Here is a 17270-nt window from a genome sequence, read left to right on the forward strand (position 1 = left end):
CTCCCCTTCATTCATCTCTCTACACTCTCCGTAGCTCACCTCTTGATCCACACGCAGTCTGGTCGCAAGTACTGTAAGTAACCCTCCCATCTCCCCGCTTGCATCCTACCTTGAACCCCCTCCTTCTCCTCCTCCTCCTCCTCCTCCTCGCGAGGGGAGCTTCATGATCTCGCGCCTCCCCCCGCTCAGCAACCGATCGCTAACGAGTTTCCTGTCTCGCTCTCTGTCTTGAACAGAGGCACGACTAGTCGCGAGTATAGACTCTCCTTTCTTTTGCTATTCGTCCTGGTCTAGTTTGAAAGCCATGTCAGACGACCGCAAACCCTCCGTGGTAAGTGTGGAGTTGAATTCAGGAGCTCTCTGGCCACAAGGATCGACCATCTTGCGCTGGGAAGATTCTTTCGTTGTTCGTGGCTTGCTGACCAAGGACAGGTGCTTGAGGCCCACGAGGTCGATACTTTCCATGTTCCCAAAATCTTCCACGACAAGCACCCCACTGGAACCCACCTGAAGGACCTCGACGAGTACAAGAAGCTTTACGAGGAGTCGATCAAGAGCCCCGACACTTTCTGGGCCCGGATGGCCCGTGAGCTTCTCACTTTTGATCGCGACTTCCAAACCACACATTTCGGCTCCTTCGAGAACGGTGACAATGCCTGGTTCGTCGAGGGCCAGTTGAACGCTTCCTACAACTGCGTGGATCGCCATGCACTCAAGAACCCCAACAAGGTCGCTATCATCTACGAGGCCGACGAGCCCAACGAGGGCCGCACCATCACCTACGGGGAGCTCCTGCGCGAGGTCTCTCGCGTGGCATGGGTGCTCAAGCAGAGCGGTGTGAAAAAGGGCGACACCGTGGCCATCTACTTGCCTATGATCCCCGAGGCCGTCGTGGCCCTGCTTGCCTGTTCCCGCATCGGTGCTGTTCACTCCGTGGTCTTTGCCGGTTTCTCTTCAGACTCACTCCGTGACCGTGTCATCGATGCCCAGTCCAAGGTTGTCATTACGACCGATGAGGGCAAGCGCGGCGGAAAAGTGATTGGCACCAAGCGTATCGTCGACGAGGCCTTGAAGCAGTGCCCCGATGTGACCACCTGCCTGGTTTACAAGCGCACCGGCACCGAGGTGCCCTGGACCCAGGGGCGCGATCTGTGGTGGCACGAGGAAGTCGAAAAATACCCCAACTACCTGGCCCCCGAGCCCATGAACTCGGAGGACCCCTTGTTCCTTCTCTACACCTCTGGCTCAACCGGTAAGCCTAAGGGTGTGATGCACACAACCGCCGGATACCTGCTGGGTGCAGCGATGACTGGCAAATACGTCTTTGATATCCACGACGATGACCGATACTTCTGTGGCGGTGACGTGGGCTGGATTACGGGCCACACCTACGTTGTGTACGCCCCGTTGCTGCTTGGTTGTGCGACGGTGGTCTTCGAGAGTACTCCTGCCTATCCCAACTTCTCCCGTTACTGGGATGTCATCGACAAGTATGATGTCACTCAGTTCTACGTTGCGCCTACTGCGCTCCGCCTCTTGAAACGGGCGGGCGACGAGCACATCCACCACAAGATGAAGTCCCTGCGCATTCTCGGCTCTGTTGGTGAGCCCATTGCGGCTGAGGTGTGGAAGTGGTACTTTGAATCCGTCGGCAAGGAGGAGGCTCACATTTGCGATGTAAGTTGCCACCCATTGTCCGCTTTTCCCCGACTGCGTGATGCGGATCATGAGAAGTAAATGCTAATTGATCCAGACATACTGGCAAACCGAGACCGGATCTAATGTGATCACTCCACTGGGCGGTATTACCCCCACTAAGCCCGGCAGCGCCTCCCTTCCCTTCTTTGGCATCGAGCCTGCCATCATCGACCCTGTCTCCGGCGAGGAAATCACTGGTAACGACGTCGAAGGTGTGCTGGCCTTCAAGCAGCCGTGGCCTAGCATGGCCCGCACCGTTTGGGGTGCCCACAAACGCTACATGGACACCTATCTGAACGTGTACAAAGGATACTACGTAAGTCTTCCAAAAAAAAAAGCCGACCGCTTTGTCCATCATCGGGCATCTGATTGACTGACACTTTCTTAGTTCACCGGAGATGGCGCTGGTCGTGATCACGATGGGTATTACTGGATTCGTGGTCGTGTCGACGACGTTGTCAATGTGTCGGGTCACCGTCTCTCTACCGCCGAGATTGAGGCTGCGCTCCTCGAGCATCGTAAGTCCATCTTTACAAAAAGTTCTGATTGACATGGCCTGAACGCTAACGCTTAACCGCAGCAATGGTTGCCGAGGCCGCCGTCGTCGGTATCGCTGACGAGCTGACTGGCCAGGCTGTCAATGCCTTCGTTGCTCTGAAGGAGGGCAACGAGACAACGGATCAGGTTCGAAAGGACCTTGTCATGCAGGTGCGGAGGTCCATCGGGCCTTTCGCTGCCCCCAAGACTGTCTTCGTGATTGAGGACCTTCCCAAGACCCGCAGTGGCAAGATCATGCGCCGAATCCTGCGGAAGATCCTCAGTGGTGAGGAAGACAGCCTCGGTGACACCTCAACTGTAAGTATAACCAATTTTTAGGGTGTCTGGCACGGTCCATCAAGCTAACCGTACACTCTAGTTGTCCGATCCCACTGTTGTGGATAAGATCATTGCCACTGTCCACGCCGCTCGGGCCAAGTAAGGAAGCCTTGAACGATGGAAATGACGATAATGATGATTTGGACGATTTGCCACTTTTGGCAAGAGGTGAGGAAGCGCGATCCTTAAATTTCAAATGCGCTCAAAACTAGCTGTGAACTCGGAGGAGGGGACTTTTTGTTGTGATCCCACTTTGCGCTTTCTACATGTGATTCCCTAGTCAGTCCGTCCGTATGTGACGTGAATAGCCTTTTCTTTTTGCTCCAGATACCAAATGATTTGCAAATCACTTTTCATGTGCAAGTCAATATACCGTCTCTCAGTATCCACGCTCCGCGAAGGCAAAAACAAAGTGGTTAGCCTCAGGCCTCAGTTCACCAAATTGTCATGCTTGTACTACACCTAGGTTCCGATTTTTCCCATGGCAACCTATACGGATCAAGGCTCGGTGTAATGATCAAAAGACTAATACTTATGGCCAAGAGGTCTGGCATCTGGCACATGATGGTCCAGAACCTCTTGCGTCTTTTTTCGAGATCGCTGCTTTGAGTCATCTCCAACGCCTGCTTGCGTCAAAATGGACGCTTCGAATGGGCCTGGATTGAGTAAACATTGAATCATGTGCCTTGAAGGCGGTCATAGCACTAATCAGGCAAATCAATCAAGCCCAGGCGCATCTCTGATTGGCTCAGCTTTTCAGAGCTCAGCTTCCCGTTGGAGGAACAAGTACCAGGGTGATTGTGTTAGTAGGACAAGTTGAAGGTGCGCGCGGGCGGCAAGCCGGGGCAAATCTGTGATGAGGTAAGCAGGCTTGCCTGCCGCCTGAGCTAGTACCAGCAAACTTGACTTACCCTTGGCCCTACCTTCTTTTCTGGCGCGTCCGTCTCTCTCTTCTCTCCTCTTCTCTCACGCGAAAACCACTCGCCTTCGCTGCGCCTTCTGACTTGATCACTTCCATCTTCAATATCGCAGACTGTCTTTTCTCTATGCAAGCCTGAATTATTCGCTTTCACCAACACCATGTCTTTCTTCGGAGGAGGGGGAACTGGATTTGGGCAGACCAACCAAAGCTCCGGCTTTGGCGCAGGTACTGGCTTTGGAGCCTCTAACACCGGCACAGGTAGGTCACTTTTGTTTTCAGCCTCGTGTATCTCCTTGCTCGATTTTCTTTATGTTTTTCCAAATCGCGATGCCTTGGTGGAACGCACACATTTGTCATCTTCGCGCCGTCATTCATGGGTCGACCTTCCGGAACGAAAGCCCTCCCAAGTTGTCCAGGAGGAAGGGCTCGCAGTTGAATGATCGGTGGCCACCATATGTTGCACCATATCTTGCAAGAACCAACGGCCTTGGCCATCTCGGCGCACGGCGTATTTTGCTTCGCGGACACCTTTTGGCAATTTCCAGCAGCGCCCTGCACGTTTGCGACAAGAGTGGAAGCGCACGAGGATGGTAGCTTTAGACCAGCTCTCTGACACCCGATCCCACCCTGTCATCTAGGCTTTGGCTCGACTCCCTCGGCGTTTGGTGGCGGTACCACTGGAAATACTGGAGGCGGTTTGTTTGGAAACACCTCTAGTGGATTCGGCGCTAGCACTAACACAGGTACGTGCGCACGATGGCTCGGTCTTGCGAAACTTGACTCTTCAACCATCCGCTTTCGCATGCGGGCGTCCGTGTCTTGACCTGACAATGGGATGTTGATGCCGCTTGGTGGCCCGGGAACTCTACTTTCGGAACTCATAATGGACATTTCTTACCTGAGCGCCAACAACAAGAACAGTGCTGTTTTTGTGCGATCCAATATTCTCTGTCGTTTGATATCATATTGCCACTGGCCTTGAGGAGCGCCCGCACCATTTCAGTCCATGGATTCCCCTTGCGAGTTGGCTTGCTACTTGTTGATCACTTTTGCGTGGATTGATGCCCTAGACGTATTGCTGACTTCTTTATTCAACTCCTCAGGATTCGGGGCCAACAATCAGAGCTCGTCTCTTTTCGGCGGTGCGCAGAACAACCGCCCCGGCGGTTTTGGCACGAACACGAACACTGGCCAGAGCCTCTTCGGCAGCACTACTCCAAACACCGGCTCTGGGTTTGGTGCTGGTACTGGTTTCGGGTCCACCCCGACCACTACGTCGGGTTTTGGGGGCAGCGCCAATACTAACACCGGTCTGTTCGGTGCCAACAAGCCGGCCACTGGTTTCGGTACCTCGAGCACAGGTGGTGCCGGATTTGGCTCTTCTACCACCACTGGATTCGGGACTGGGGCAGCTACTGCAGGCTTTGGTGGAACTGGAACGGCGTTCCAGGGCACCCAGACGTGCGAGGGTACTGGCAGCACTCCCTTCAGCGCCTTCACTGAGAAGGACCAGAGCTCCAATGCCACGAATCATTACCAAAGCATCAGTTTCATGCAACCTTACAGCAAGTTCAGCTTTGAGGAACTAAGGCTTGCCGACTATCAACAGGGCCGCCGATTTGGAAACGCAAGTGGTCAAGCAGGCGGCTTCGGTGCTCCCGCGTTTGGATCATCGACTGGATTTGGAGGCCAACAGGCATCTACAGGCTTTGGTGGTGGCACCGGTGCCTTTGGCAGTGCGGCTGCTACGTCAGCTCCTACCGGCTTCGGTACTACCCAGACAACTGGTGGTTTTGGTAGCGGCAACACTGGAACAAATTCCTTGTTCAGTGCTAACAAGCCTGCCACCGGCATGTTCGCCAGCAATACGCAGGCCCCCGCGCAGACTGGCACTTCTATCTTTGGCAACAACAACGCCACTCCCGCAACCGGAGGATTTGGTGCAAACGCTTCCACGGGTGGTTTTGGCGCTAACACCGGTACTTCAATCTTTGGAAACAATCAGCAGCAAAACAAGCCGGCGTTTGGCACGGGTTCAACGGGAACTGGCTTTGGCACTGGCTTTGGCGCAACACAGACAACCTCAGCGGCAACCCCCTTCGGTGCAACCACTGCTGCTGCATCGCCATTTGGAGGTGCTCAGCAGCAGCAGACCACCACATCCGGATTTGGTGGCTTTGGTACTCAGAATCAGGCCCAAAAGCCTGCCACTGGCCTTTTTGGATCAAGCACAGGTGGATTTGGTGCCAATAACCAGCAGCAGCAAACTGCTACGGGAGGCGGTTTATTTGGTGGCAACAGTACTACTCAAGCCAATACCGGCACAGGCACTTCGCTCTTCGGCACTGGCCAGAATCAACAAGCCCAAGGCGCGTCCTCGCTCTTTGGTAACAATCAAGCGCAACCAGCCCAGTGCGGTGGTGTCTTTGGCAGCACACCAAATCTGAATCAGCAGAAGCCAGCGGGTTCGCTTTTCAACACTTCGAACACGGGAACCGCCACAGGAGGTGCATTTGGCTCTACCTTCGGAAACCCTCAAACCCAGCAGAGCTCTGGCTTATTCAATAATTCACAAAGCCAGCAGGCTAAACCCGGCGGTCTCTTCTCCGGCACTTCCGCTTCGACAGGGGGTCTCTTCAGTCAGAGCGCCAATCAGACTGCTGGCAGTTCACTCTTCGGGCCCAGTCAGGGTCAGCAGCAACAGCCCGCGGGATCCAGTATTTTCGGCGCATCGCAACCTGCGCAGCAACAACCACAACAACCTGTTCCAGGCAGCTTCCAGGCGTCACTTCTCGATAATAATCCCTACGGTAATCAGTCCATCTTCTCTGGCCTGCCGAGTCCTGTTGTTTCTTCTCCGGGCCCTCTCGCTACACCCCTCGCTTCAAGCATCAAGCAGAAACAGCGCACCCCGCTTCCAGTCTACAAGATCACCCCGAACGCTGCTAATCGGCTCATCACACCCCCGAGGCGTCAAGGGTATGGGTTCTCGTACTCTACATATGGCTCGCCTTCTAGTACCGTCGGAACGCCAACCTCTGGCTTGGGCGGCAGTCTTTTAGGCGCCGGTGCTCCAGGCAGCCTTCGCAGCAGCATTAGCGGCAGTCTGGGTCGTAGTTTCAGCAAGAGCTATTCAACCAGCAACTTACGCAAATCCTTCCTTCCGGAGGAGGATAGCATCTTGGCCCCCGGTGCCCTTTTGTCAACCAGCTCCCGCGGTCAGACTGGAACCTTGAAGCGCCTGACCATTGACCGATCTCTGAGGAATGACCTGTTTTCGCGCCCAGCCAGCACCTCACCGGCTGCTGTTACCAATGGAGATGATCAGCATGCCGCCGACAAACTGAAGAAAAAGGTCAGCTTCGATGCCACGCCCACTGGCGGTGAAGTCGTTCCCGTTGATTCCAAGAGCCCTGAGCCCACGGCCGAGGAGCTCGGCTTCCTTCGCTCCACCCGCAAGAGTGGAACTCTCAATGGAATTGACGGAGAAACGGAAAGACCAGAGATGGAGTCAGCACGCCGTGACCTGGCTGTTGTGCCCGAAAATTCCGAATCTGGATTGAGGGGCGCTTCCATCAAGCGTCTTTCCTTCATTCCTGGCGGTGACCCTAAGCCTGGCGACTACTGGATGTCTCCGTCTCATGCCGAACTTTCGAAGATGACTCGTGATCAGCTGAAGAATGTTGTGGATTTCACTGTCGGTCGTCAGAATTGTGGAGAGGTCACATTCAACGGCGCGGTTGACCTCACAACGGTCGATCTTGACAACATTTTCGGAGGAATTGTTGACATTGGTGTTCGCAAGATCACTGTGTATCCTGATGAGAACGTGAAGCCACCAATGGGCAAGGGGCTCAATGTTCCCTCGACCCTTCGAATTGAAAACTCTTGGCCTCGCGGACGTGACCGCAAGAACCCTCTGCCCATCACCAGCGGCCCGCTCTTCGACAAGCATATCGACCGGCTACGCAAGGTCACGGATACGGAGTTTGTTGACTACGAAAATGAAACTGGTACTTGGGTCTTCAAAGTTCCCCATTTTACGACTTATGGTCTTGATTATGAGGATGACGAGGAGAATCAGGGAAGTGGCGCATTGGGCGCGGGCCCTGATGACAACCGCCACCAAAAGACTGCGGATTCTCACCCCGCAAGCTTTGAGCAGTCCGCGACTTTTTCCATTGATGAGTCTTTCGTGGGGTCAATGGCTGGAGTCGACGATGACACGTTTGATTTCAAGAAGCGCAAGCTTGTTCCCGGCTCTTTTGGAAACAACGCTATGCAGAATCAGGATGAAGAAATGGATTCTGAGTATGAGACAGAGTCTTTTTTAGAGGAAGGCTCCGCGGGTTCAACTATTGAGCAGGATGACGAATTTGTCACCGAAAGCCAGCGATCTGGCGACTCGACAGTTGGATCTGACGAGGATCAGGCGATGGACATGGCGGGCTCCTTTCCTGATCTTCGTCGTACCGTGGAGCATGATGACGTTCAAAGCACCGACAGTGATATGAACTCAACCCACCCCATCTTGAAGCCCTTCGGCACGCCGAGCAAGCCGCGTCTTGATCTCAGCGGAGACTGGGCAGAACAGCTTCAGCGCACGATCAGTCCTCGCAAACAAAACCGTGATGCCCTTCGTGAAATTCAAGCGAATGCTTTTACCGACAGACCATTGTTGTCTAAGGAGTCTCCAGCTACGAAGCTCACATCTCCCCCCAAAAAGGGCTTCACCAATAGCATCGACCTGATGAACTCCCTTTTCCAGCAGCAGCCACGGAAGCAAAACTTGCCTGGCACGCAGAAGGCGTCAAAGCCGCAGCCTAAGGGCTTCGAGGTTCGAACCCCCTCCTTGCTTTGTTCTTGATTTCGATGTTGCTTTCGCTTTTTTCCCCATCGTCCCTTGTCCTTGATGTTCAATTGTTCTCGACTTGGTTATTTTACCGCACCCCGCTGCGCTTCCAGCCTTACCCTTACGTCAATCTGTATTTAGTTTTTGATTCCCGTCAGATAGTTGACCTAATTTGAGAAAGTCTGTACTAAATCTTCATCTTCTCTCGTACAGTGGCCATACAACAAGCAACCCAAGACCTTCGCCGACGATTCCACACAAATGAGCGAGACCGATGTGGCATTCCATGACTCATTCAAGCCTCGCTGGGGTACCATGGACTCGATCATCTGCGCCAGAAATGATATGACGGGACCTTTGTCCGAGGGCAACAAGCGATTCAAGGAGCGACTTTCCGTGTTCAGCGAGGGCCGCGATGTCGCGGTCTTGCAATTTGTTCCCTCACGGACCGTATGGATTTCCAGTTTCCCGTATGTGACTGCTTCGAGGCTAACTTGCTGTTTAAAGTCATCCTACAAGCTTCTCCAGGTGCAAAAACAGCAATCCACCGTTCAGCGCGTTGACGGAACGCCACTTGTCCGCCTGAAGAAGCCTGATCTTCGACAATTCGCTCTTTCTGCATCTTCGGACGAGGAGTCACTGGTCTGGCAGCTTGCCAATATCTTGTTCAACGATGACATTGAAGACGACATCTCGGCAGGTGTCCCGCCACAGCTGCGATCAAGGTTTGCCCATAGAATCAAGAAAGATCGGTTGACACGCCTCTGGGAGTCCATCATCCGTGACCGTCATGCCCACGTTTTCGATTCTATTCGCTCGCCAGAGGAGCGTGCGATTCACTTGCTGTGTTCTCACCGTATTGACGAGGCCTGTAAGACGCTTATTGACAGCCACAATCTGCATTTGGCCACTGTCGTGGCGCAGATAGGCCGCGACGCTACGTCTCGGTCTGACATTGCGTCTCAAATTGACGTGTGGCGCCAGAATAATGTTCTATCGGAAATGCGCGAATCTGTGCGTGCACTGTATGAGCTTGTCGCCGGCAACAGTCTTAGAAGCGAAGGCAAATTGGGAGGCGCGCTCGAGGATCGGGCAGCTACTTTCACCTTCACCGATCGATTTGAGCTTGACTGGTTTCAGGCTTTCGGTCTTCGTCTGTGGTACGGAATTGATGACGATGAGCCCATTGAGGCTGCTGTATCCAAGTTCCTCGATGACCTCGCCACAGGATTGGAGCCCGCTTTCCCTTACCCTTCGCACCAAGCCGATATCAAGGCATCCTTGCAGCCTGGATCAGACACTCTTGGTCGTGAGTCCCCCTTGTGGCTTCTTCTGAAGGCTTACTCCGCAACCAAGGGACAAGTCAAGATTTCTCCCATTCAGCTGCCAGCAGCTCTCCTCCCAGAGTCCATTTCTGGTGATCCTCTCTCGAATCGACTCTCGTTCCAGCTACATCACGTTCTTGCCGCTGCAATTGGTCAAAGTGACGCAGTCCAGGTCAAACAGGACCTGGTCGATCGCTTGACCTGGGACTTTGCTTCTGAGCTCCTTGCCGGAGGAGAGCTCAGTGCGGCCACTTTTGTTCTTCTGCATCTCTCGCGTGCTGACGACCGCAAACGCGCGGTCCAAGACACATTGGCTCGCTACGCCTCCGTTCTTCCTGGCCCTACTGGCGAGGATGAATCGACTGCCAATCAGGCCTGGTTAGATATGACTTCTGAGCTCCAGGTACCGGAAGCCTGGATCTGGCTCGCAAAGGCTCTTCACGCTCGCGACCGCGGTGACGCCACTGTTGAGGTTGACTGTTTGATTCGTGGCAAGCACTGGAACGACGCTCACGCGACATTCTGCAGTGTGGTAGGTCCTACCGCTGTCATTTCACGAGACTATCCCACCCTTGAGCGTCTCATCTCTGGATTTGGCGATAATCCCGAGCGTAAGATGCGGGGTTGGTCCTCTGGTGGCGGTATTTACGAAGATTTCCTGCGTTTGGCCACTGCGCCCCGTGGTCGTCGGGACCCCACTCGCCTGAGCCGACTGGTCAATGCGCTCGTCGAGATGGGTGAGCGTACCCGAAACGTGAAAGACTCGCAAGGTTTGGAGGAGAGTGTGGCATTCAAGGAGATGAGTCGTGCCGTTGCTGGATGGATCACTCACGAGGACGTCCATGTACGTGTTCCCTTGATTGAAAGTTCCGGTCATGTTTTCGATCCATTGCTAACTTCGCTCTCTAGTCTGTGGGGCCGTCTGCTATTCTCGGCCTTCCTCTCAATGGGGATGCACGTTTGCTGCAGACTGCTGAGATGAGTCGGCGATATTACGGTATCATCATGGCAGGTGGCCAGTAATTGAATAACAGGTCGAGAAGACCAAGATGAAAGCGACCTTGAAGAGAAACGAAAGCAGAAAAAAGAAAAAAGACCAAGTTGAAGGAAGTGGCTTTGGTTATTAACGATTGTGACTATCTATGTTCAGCAGTTAAGAGCAAAAATCATAACCGGGATTTTTGGTCAGCTCATGTCATTGATTTTTTGTGACTCGTCTTTGCAGCAAACCTGCTCCGTCACTTCATGTTGATTCAAGCTTCCTCGTCTGGTTTGTACCCTTCGATCTTTCCGTTAGTCGAATTCCTTTTCCGCACCATGATTATCTTTTTTTCATATTCCAGCTTTACCCTTAACCTGACCTGTGGAATGTATTTTATATTTCTTTTATCATTCATCCGTTTCTACCTTGGAAGACTTCCATAATCCTAGGTACATTTAAGACTGCTCCATTATGGCCCGGCTCAGCGAGGGTTTTCATTATCTATCAATCGGTCGTTGACTCATTTATCATTTAAGTGGAGGAATAGCTCAGGTTGGTAACTGGAAGTTGAGGCACATGGGACGGATAGGTCTGAGTGTGGGCGAAACCTAGAAATCTATGTAGTGAAAAATAAAGGAGTGATTGTCTCCAATATGTTTCGATTAGGTATCACACTCGGCCAGGTTGGAGCCTTCATGTCCCTTCAATGGCGTGGGGTTCCCGTTTCCGCAGGTCAACTTGGATATATGATATGTATGCCTGGGAGGGAAATCCTGACACTGATGATGTTTATTGTCCCAGCACCTACCTTCAGAGCCTCACGTCAACCAGTGTCCACTGGACTGACAGGAGGTAGAAGTTGGACATATCGATGTAAACAGGCATGCATACTTGTGATAACACCAAGCCACCTTCAAGCCGAGGTTGTTGATACTGTAGGAGTTCGCTGGTGGCTTCCAATGGAAGGTAGTATGTTTTCGATCCATACATCCATGTAGCCCTTACAACGACGACAATGACGAATTTGTTCATATGCCCAGGTAGGTCCATACCTATACCGAACACCTAAAATAATAGACAAGTTCAATATACGCGTACCTCTAGCATGGGGATAGACATGCAACTCTCATCATCATCTCAAAAAAGCTCATCTGCACCCCGGCACTTTTTGCGAGTTCTAGGTTCCGAGTCTTATAAAAATAGGCCTGAAGCCAGGAATGTTGTACATCAAGACCCGTCGCAGCCCGAGGCAAGGCCCTGGCCAACAGCCGAGGGACTCAAATGAGATAACATGAAGTTCTAAAATCCCAAGGTGTATCGAAGTGAGATCTCGCGTTTCGCACTGTTCCTGAGAGTCGCACATGCCTATATCTTTCCAGCATTAAGCAAACAAGCATGCCCGAGTATCTGGAACGTTCAAAATCGTGGCAATTATATCTATCAATGCCCAATGTCCTGATGGTATGCATAGCATGCATCGGAACACTGCCAATCTGTCAAGCCAGGATGTTCGGCTCAGATGATCTTTTAGCCTGGTGGGTGATGGGCTCAAATTTGGAGAATTTGGAGAACCAGGAAATGAACCTCTTGAATAGATTGCAGATTGAAACCTAATTCTACTATATGCCATTTAACCTAGGTAGAACAAAACTCACTTGCAGCCGAATTCAGATAAACAGATACCTAGTAGAACACATCAATTTGCTACCGACTGTACATGAGAAAATTAACTTAGACGCGACAGAAAGGGGATCGAAAAGGATGACAAGATTGAAACAGTAAAAATAAGGGGAAAAAAAACTTGCTGCACTTGGAGATCAAAAATAGTGGAGATCTAGTTCTGTCAAGGGATACCGGATCCGTTCCTGTGTCGATTTTGCGAAACAAGAGGTGTATTGATGAGGGTGAGAGAGGAAGTGCAAAGGTGGATGAGCTTGCTTTCGTTTTTCTTTTGAATGGGTAATTACATGCCAGGGGAGATCAACTTGCCCTCGGCGCGCGCTGAAGGCTTCCAGCCACCGGCAAAGGGAGCTCCACCCACCTCCTTCTCGTACTGGCGAATGCGAGCCTCAAGCTCAGGACGGAAGTGGCGAATGAGACCCTGAATGGGCCAGGCAAAGGCCTCACCCAGAGCACAGATGGTGTGTCCCTCGACCTGCTTGGTGAGCTCCTGGAGCATGTCGATTTCACGCTCACGGGCATTACCAGTCTCCATGCGCTGCATGATCTGCATAGTCCACTTGCTTCCCTCGCGGCACGGGGTACATTGACCGCACGACTCGTGCTTGTAGAATGTGGAGAGGCGAGAGATGGCGCGAACAATATCCGTGGACTTGTCCATGACAATGACGGCGGCAGTGCCCAGACCAGACTGGGAGTCCTTCAAGGCGTCAAAGTCCATCAGCTGGTTGTCAGCGACAGACTTGGGAATCACGGGGGTGGAAGAACCACCGGGAATAACGGCCAAGAGGTTGTCCCAGCCACCGCGAACACCACCGCAGTGCTTCTCGATCAGGTCTCGCAGGGGAATAGACATCTCCTCCTCGACAGTGGTAGGGTTGTTGACATGTCCAGAGATACAGAAGAGCTTGGTACCGGCGTTACGCTCACGGCCGAAGGACGAGAACCAGCTGGCACCGCGGCGGATAATGGTGGGCACAACAGCGACAGTCTCGACATTGGTCACGGTACTGGGGCATCCGAAGAGACCGACAGCAGCGGGGAATGGGGGCTTCAGGCGAGGCTTACCAGCCTTACCCTCAATGGACTCGATAAGCGAAGTCTCTTCGCCACAAATGTAGGCGCCCATTCCGCGGTGAATGTAGATATCGAAATCGTAGCCACTGCCGCATGCGTTCTTGCCGATCAAGCCTGCGGCGTAGGCGTCGTTGATGGCCTGCTGCAAGACGGTAGCCTCGTGGTAGAATTCACCACGGATGTAGATGTAGGCGGCGTTGGCGTTCATAGCACGACCGACAACCAAACAACCCTCAACCAGCTTGTGGGGGTCCTTTCGCATAATCTCGCGATCCTTGCAGGTACCGGGCTCACCCTCGTCGGCGTTGATAACCAGGTAGCGGGGGCGGGGGTCCTTGTCCCAGTCCTTGGTGTTCATGAATGACTTTATTTGAGAAGAGATGCTCAATTAGCCGTCTGATCCCTTCGGAAATTACACGCCCGCACCACGAGGCGCTTGACATGTATGATCTTGTCAATTGCACTCACATATTTAAGACCCGAGGGGAAACCGGCACCACCGCGACCACGCAAGCCAGAGGCCTTGATCTCAGAAATGAGCTGTTACGAGGCAAATGAAGCATCATTAGTATTTCCCCAACCACTTGGCCGATCGAATCCGGCACGCTGATGGAATGGGGGAGGCACGTACCCAGTCGTCACCCTTGAGCACGATATCCTTTGTTCGGTGCCAATCACCACCATATTTCATAGCCGACTTGAGATCCGGGGTGTGATGTCCGTACAGGTTGGTGAAGATGCGATCCTGGTCCCGAAGCCCGCCATAGTGTCGGACTGGAGGAGCCTCCTGCACGGTAGCGAACGCGCGGGTCGCCGCTCCCTGGGCGCGGAGGGAACGGCTCGAGATGGAGGCGAAAGTTGAGGAAGAGGGAGCCGCCGCTCGAGACAGCATGATGGCGGTTTGTGGATGTATCGTGGAGAGTCACAATCGGGTCTCTGAGTAGAGAGAAGGGGAAGCTCACGGCAATTCTTGCGCCTGCTGAACGATCCGCCATTGCGAGGGCGCTGATTGGAGACAAGTCACGTGAATTGGAGGCATGCATGCGGCTGACTCAGCGATCGTACCCGATGGGTTTCTCATGACGCAACTTCCCTTTTGGGACGGTACGCTTCAACATGTGTCCACGATTTACACATGAAAATCGACCTAGTGGCGTCGTTACTCTTTTTTGACTCGCTTTTTTTTTGCCACCTACAGCTATCTGGACTTTCTAATTCGTCGATTTGTCGGAGATCTAAGATCTAATCCTCAGATCGAGGAAAGCCTATCTAGACCTGTGGCACGTATAGACATCCAAGCTTTGGTAGGCCGGGATTCTCAATGGCCAAGACCTGCAATGGCTCGTGTGGAATGAGAACCATCTCGGATTCAGCCACATTCATCGCCCATGCCAGCCAGCTCTGATCCATCCATCCGTCCACATCAGACAGCCAGTCCACTCCGGCCTGGCTTGTTAAAGCGTAGACACTTCCCCCATGAACAAAGTCATTCATGTCCCGCAAGAGTTCGTCATTGTCAACAGCACCTTTTCCGGGTAATGGATACTGTTCAACCAAAAAGTCAATCCACCGCGTAAAGCGCAAAGACAAATGTGGCCGCGCTAGCGGTGATCGGCCGGTGGCTACAAGTAATGTAAGAACCAGAGCGAAGAGAGCTTTGGGACTTGTTTGCAAGGCCGGAATTGACTGGCTGGCTTGCCCGAGCACATTGTTGAACCAGTCGCGACTTGGTGCTTGCATTTCCATGGGCAGTAGATTGAATAACTCGCCGAGGCGGAATAGTTGTCCGTTCTGCTTGAGCAGTGACTCGCGTTCCAAGATGCGAACACGCACTCTGGACAATGCTTCTGCTGAGAATTGGTCTTCGGGAATCTGTCCGAGGTGCTCGTTTAACATGGTCTTCACGTCTTCCCAAGTTTCACCTCTTTCGTGTTCCCGTGCACGCTTCAGCGTCCATGTTGCAACAACAAGGGCAGCCTTATCGAGCGTGAGAAGACTGTTGCGGTATATCTGCGCGAAGGTTTGTTTTAAATTCGCGGGCTTTTGCTGATGATCTGGTGCGCTAGCCTCCAGGGTCATGATATGTGAGATGAGTTCGAAACAGATCTGTGATAATGCAGCAAGCAAGCTGTGTCCGTTCCCATAACTCGAGGGGATCGACATGGATGATTCCGAGATCTGAAGATGTTTGCGTTCCCGATCGTTCGCGTGCATGATCATCAGTGAGTTGAATAGCGCAGGCGAGAAGATGGAATGTTCCATGGCGGTGTTTGGTCCAAGAAGGGGGTAATAGACACTGAAGATGTAGTAATGGTCTTCCTTTTGATTTGCTGTTTCTGGGAACATCTCAATCTGGCGGCTCCTGGCTTGGCTCAGATGACTGTCTGGCCTCACGCCTAATTTGATGATCCGGTAGTCGGTTGGATTGTTCAGAAGGCAGAACCCGTAATTCATCAACACTGGATGTCATCAGCAACTTTCTCAAGAGATTATCAGCAGGCCCATATGACAAACATTGTTCATTATTGCGAGGACCATAGTTGTTGGATATCTCCTGGCCTGGCCCAATCTCCTCCAGTACGACCATCCCGACATCCGAGGATCCTGCACGCCATTCCACCTTGGCCAGCGGGCGGTGATTAGGGAGGTCAATCAGGGGCAAGAATACAGAAACTCCGCTGTCTTCTCCGAGTCTTGAGGCTTCCACGACACTGGAAAGCACTTTGGGTGAGAACGCCCGAGAAGAGATCATGGTCGAAGCCCAGAGATACAAATCCCTATCTCATAGGGTCAGATATATATATATATATAAAATCTCAAACATGTGTTGAGGCGACACATACCATGTATACTCTTCAAGACCCTCAAAGCCCACTTCTTTTAGTTTGGAGATGCACTGTTCGTATCTCTCATCCCAGACCTCGTACCGCTGCACGGACGCTTCCGGTATACCGGTACCCTGGATCCAGTCCACATCCTCCTCATCAAAGAACAGCGGCGTAGTCAAGTCTCCGGGCTGCGGTAGGGTCCTGAGATAGGGATACCAAAAGCCTTCGGCTCCACGCAGGAATTGGCCCATCAAGAAAAAGGTGGTTGTCTCCTCAACCGCCACTGCATCCATGAAAGCCCGTGGTAACTCGACGCCATGCTGCGGAAAGGACGCCTGAGGCGACTGAAATCCAATGGCATTAAAATATGACATTGTCACTCCAATCGGCGTGCTCAGCACCTTCGTCTCCGGACTGATGGGATGAGGCCAATCATCCTTGACTTGAATATGGACACCTCGCGAGGCATCCTGCGCAACACGCACACAGTCATTCAGGGAGCCACCCTGGTTCAGAATCCAGCTGACCAGTTCTGTGTGAGCTTCCAAGGAATGAGCTGGATCTTGCCTGTGACAGTTCATTAGTCCGGTGGTGTCCCGATATCGAGGGCTGTGCACCAGTTGCCACAGGCGTGCGGTGATAAAAGGGAAGATTGAGCGCTCACTCGGCAGACGACGCCATTCTGAAAAGGTTTGGTGAGCAAAGAGGCGATTCACAAGACTTGTCTCTTTGTTATCAACTATCACAATAAGGAAACAAGCTTAGTCTCGAGCAAGAATCAGTGTGGTATCACTTGCGCACGGAAAACTTTGGCGGGACCGTCAATGCGCTGGGGTCCACTTTTATTTTCTGTGAAGATCAGCCTCTTCCGCGGGGTATGCGCTCATCCTACTCGGCGACTTTCGTGGTACATGATTCAGCTGGCTTCCATGCTACATTGTCCTGTATGGAATCTTTTGTCTAGAGTTATATCTATTGTGCAAGATTGAACGAGAAAGACTCATACGCAATGCAGTACAGTATGCGAGTC

At 52.6% G+C, this 17270-nt stretch overlaps 4 protein-coding genes across 4 annotated transcripts; 2 read left to right on the top strand and 2 right to left on the bottom strand.

Annotated features, from left to right (window-relative positions):
• Positions 1 to 304: 304 nt before the first annotated feature.
• Positions 305 to 2677, top strand: POX_a01556 (Acetyl-coenzyme A synthetase; the record flags this gene model as incomplete). Its single annotated transcript, XM_050110484.1, has 6 exons — positions 305 to 331; positions 433 to 1677; positions 1754 to 2014; positions 2087 to 2216; positions 2279 to 2553; positions 2615 to 2677. The coding sequence occupies 6 exons, from the start codon at positions 305 to 307 to the stop codon at positions 2675 to 2677; spliced, it is 2001 nt and encodes a 666-aa protein (XP_049974252.1).
• Positions 2678 to 3654: 977 nt separating this feature from the next.
• On the top strand, positions 3655 to 10696 carry POX_a01557 (uncharacterized protein; the record flags this gene model as incomplete). The annotated part of the gene is made up of 6 exons (XM_050110485.1): positions 3655 to 3754; positions 4135 to 4239; positions 4600 to 8333; positions 8562 to 8798; positions 8856 to 10517; positions 10583 to 10696. 6 exons carry the CDS (start codon positions 3655 to 3657, stop codon positions 10694 to 10696), a joined length of 5952 nt encoding a protein of 1983 aa, XP_049974253.1.
• A 1922-nt stretch (positions 10697 to 12618) lies between these two features.
• POX_a01558 (NADH-ubiquinone oxidoreductase 51 kDa subunit) lies at positions 12619 to 14304 on the bottom strand (the record flags this gene model as incomplete). Its single annotated transcript, XM_050110486.1, has 3 exons — positions 12619 to 13776; positions 13839 to 13952; positions 14044 to 14304. The coding sequence occupies 3 exons, from the start codon at positions 14302 to 14304 to the stop codon at positions 12619 to 12621; spliced, it is 1533 nt and encodes a 510-aa protein (XP_049974254.1).
• Positions 14305 to 14681: 377 nt separating this feature from the next.
• Positions 14682 to 16921, bottom strand: POX_a01559 (uncharacterized protein; the record flags this gene model as incomplete). Its single annotated transcript, XM_050110487.1, has 4 exons — positions 14682 to 15871; positions 15927 to 16189; positions 16256 to 16807; positions 16905 to 16921. The coding sequence occupies 4 exons, from the start codon at positions 16919 to 16921 to the stop codon at positions 14682 to 14684; spliced, it is 2022 nt and encodes a 673-aa protein (XP_049974255.1).
• Positions 16922 to 17270: the final 349 nt, after the last annotated feature.

This window comes from Penicillium oxalicum, chromosome I (assembly GCF_001723175.1).
Source record: "Penicillium oxalicum strain HP7-1 chromosome I, whole genome shotgun sequence".
NCBI classification, from domain to species: Eukaryota; Fungi; Ascomycota; class Eurotiomycetes; order Eurotiales; family Aspergillaceae; genus Penicillium; species Penicillium oxalicum.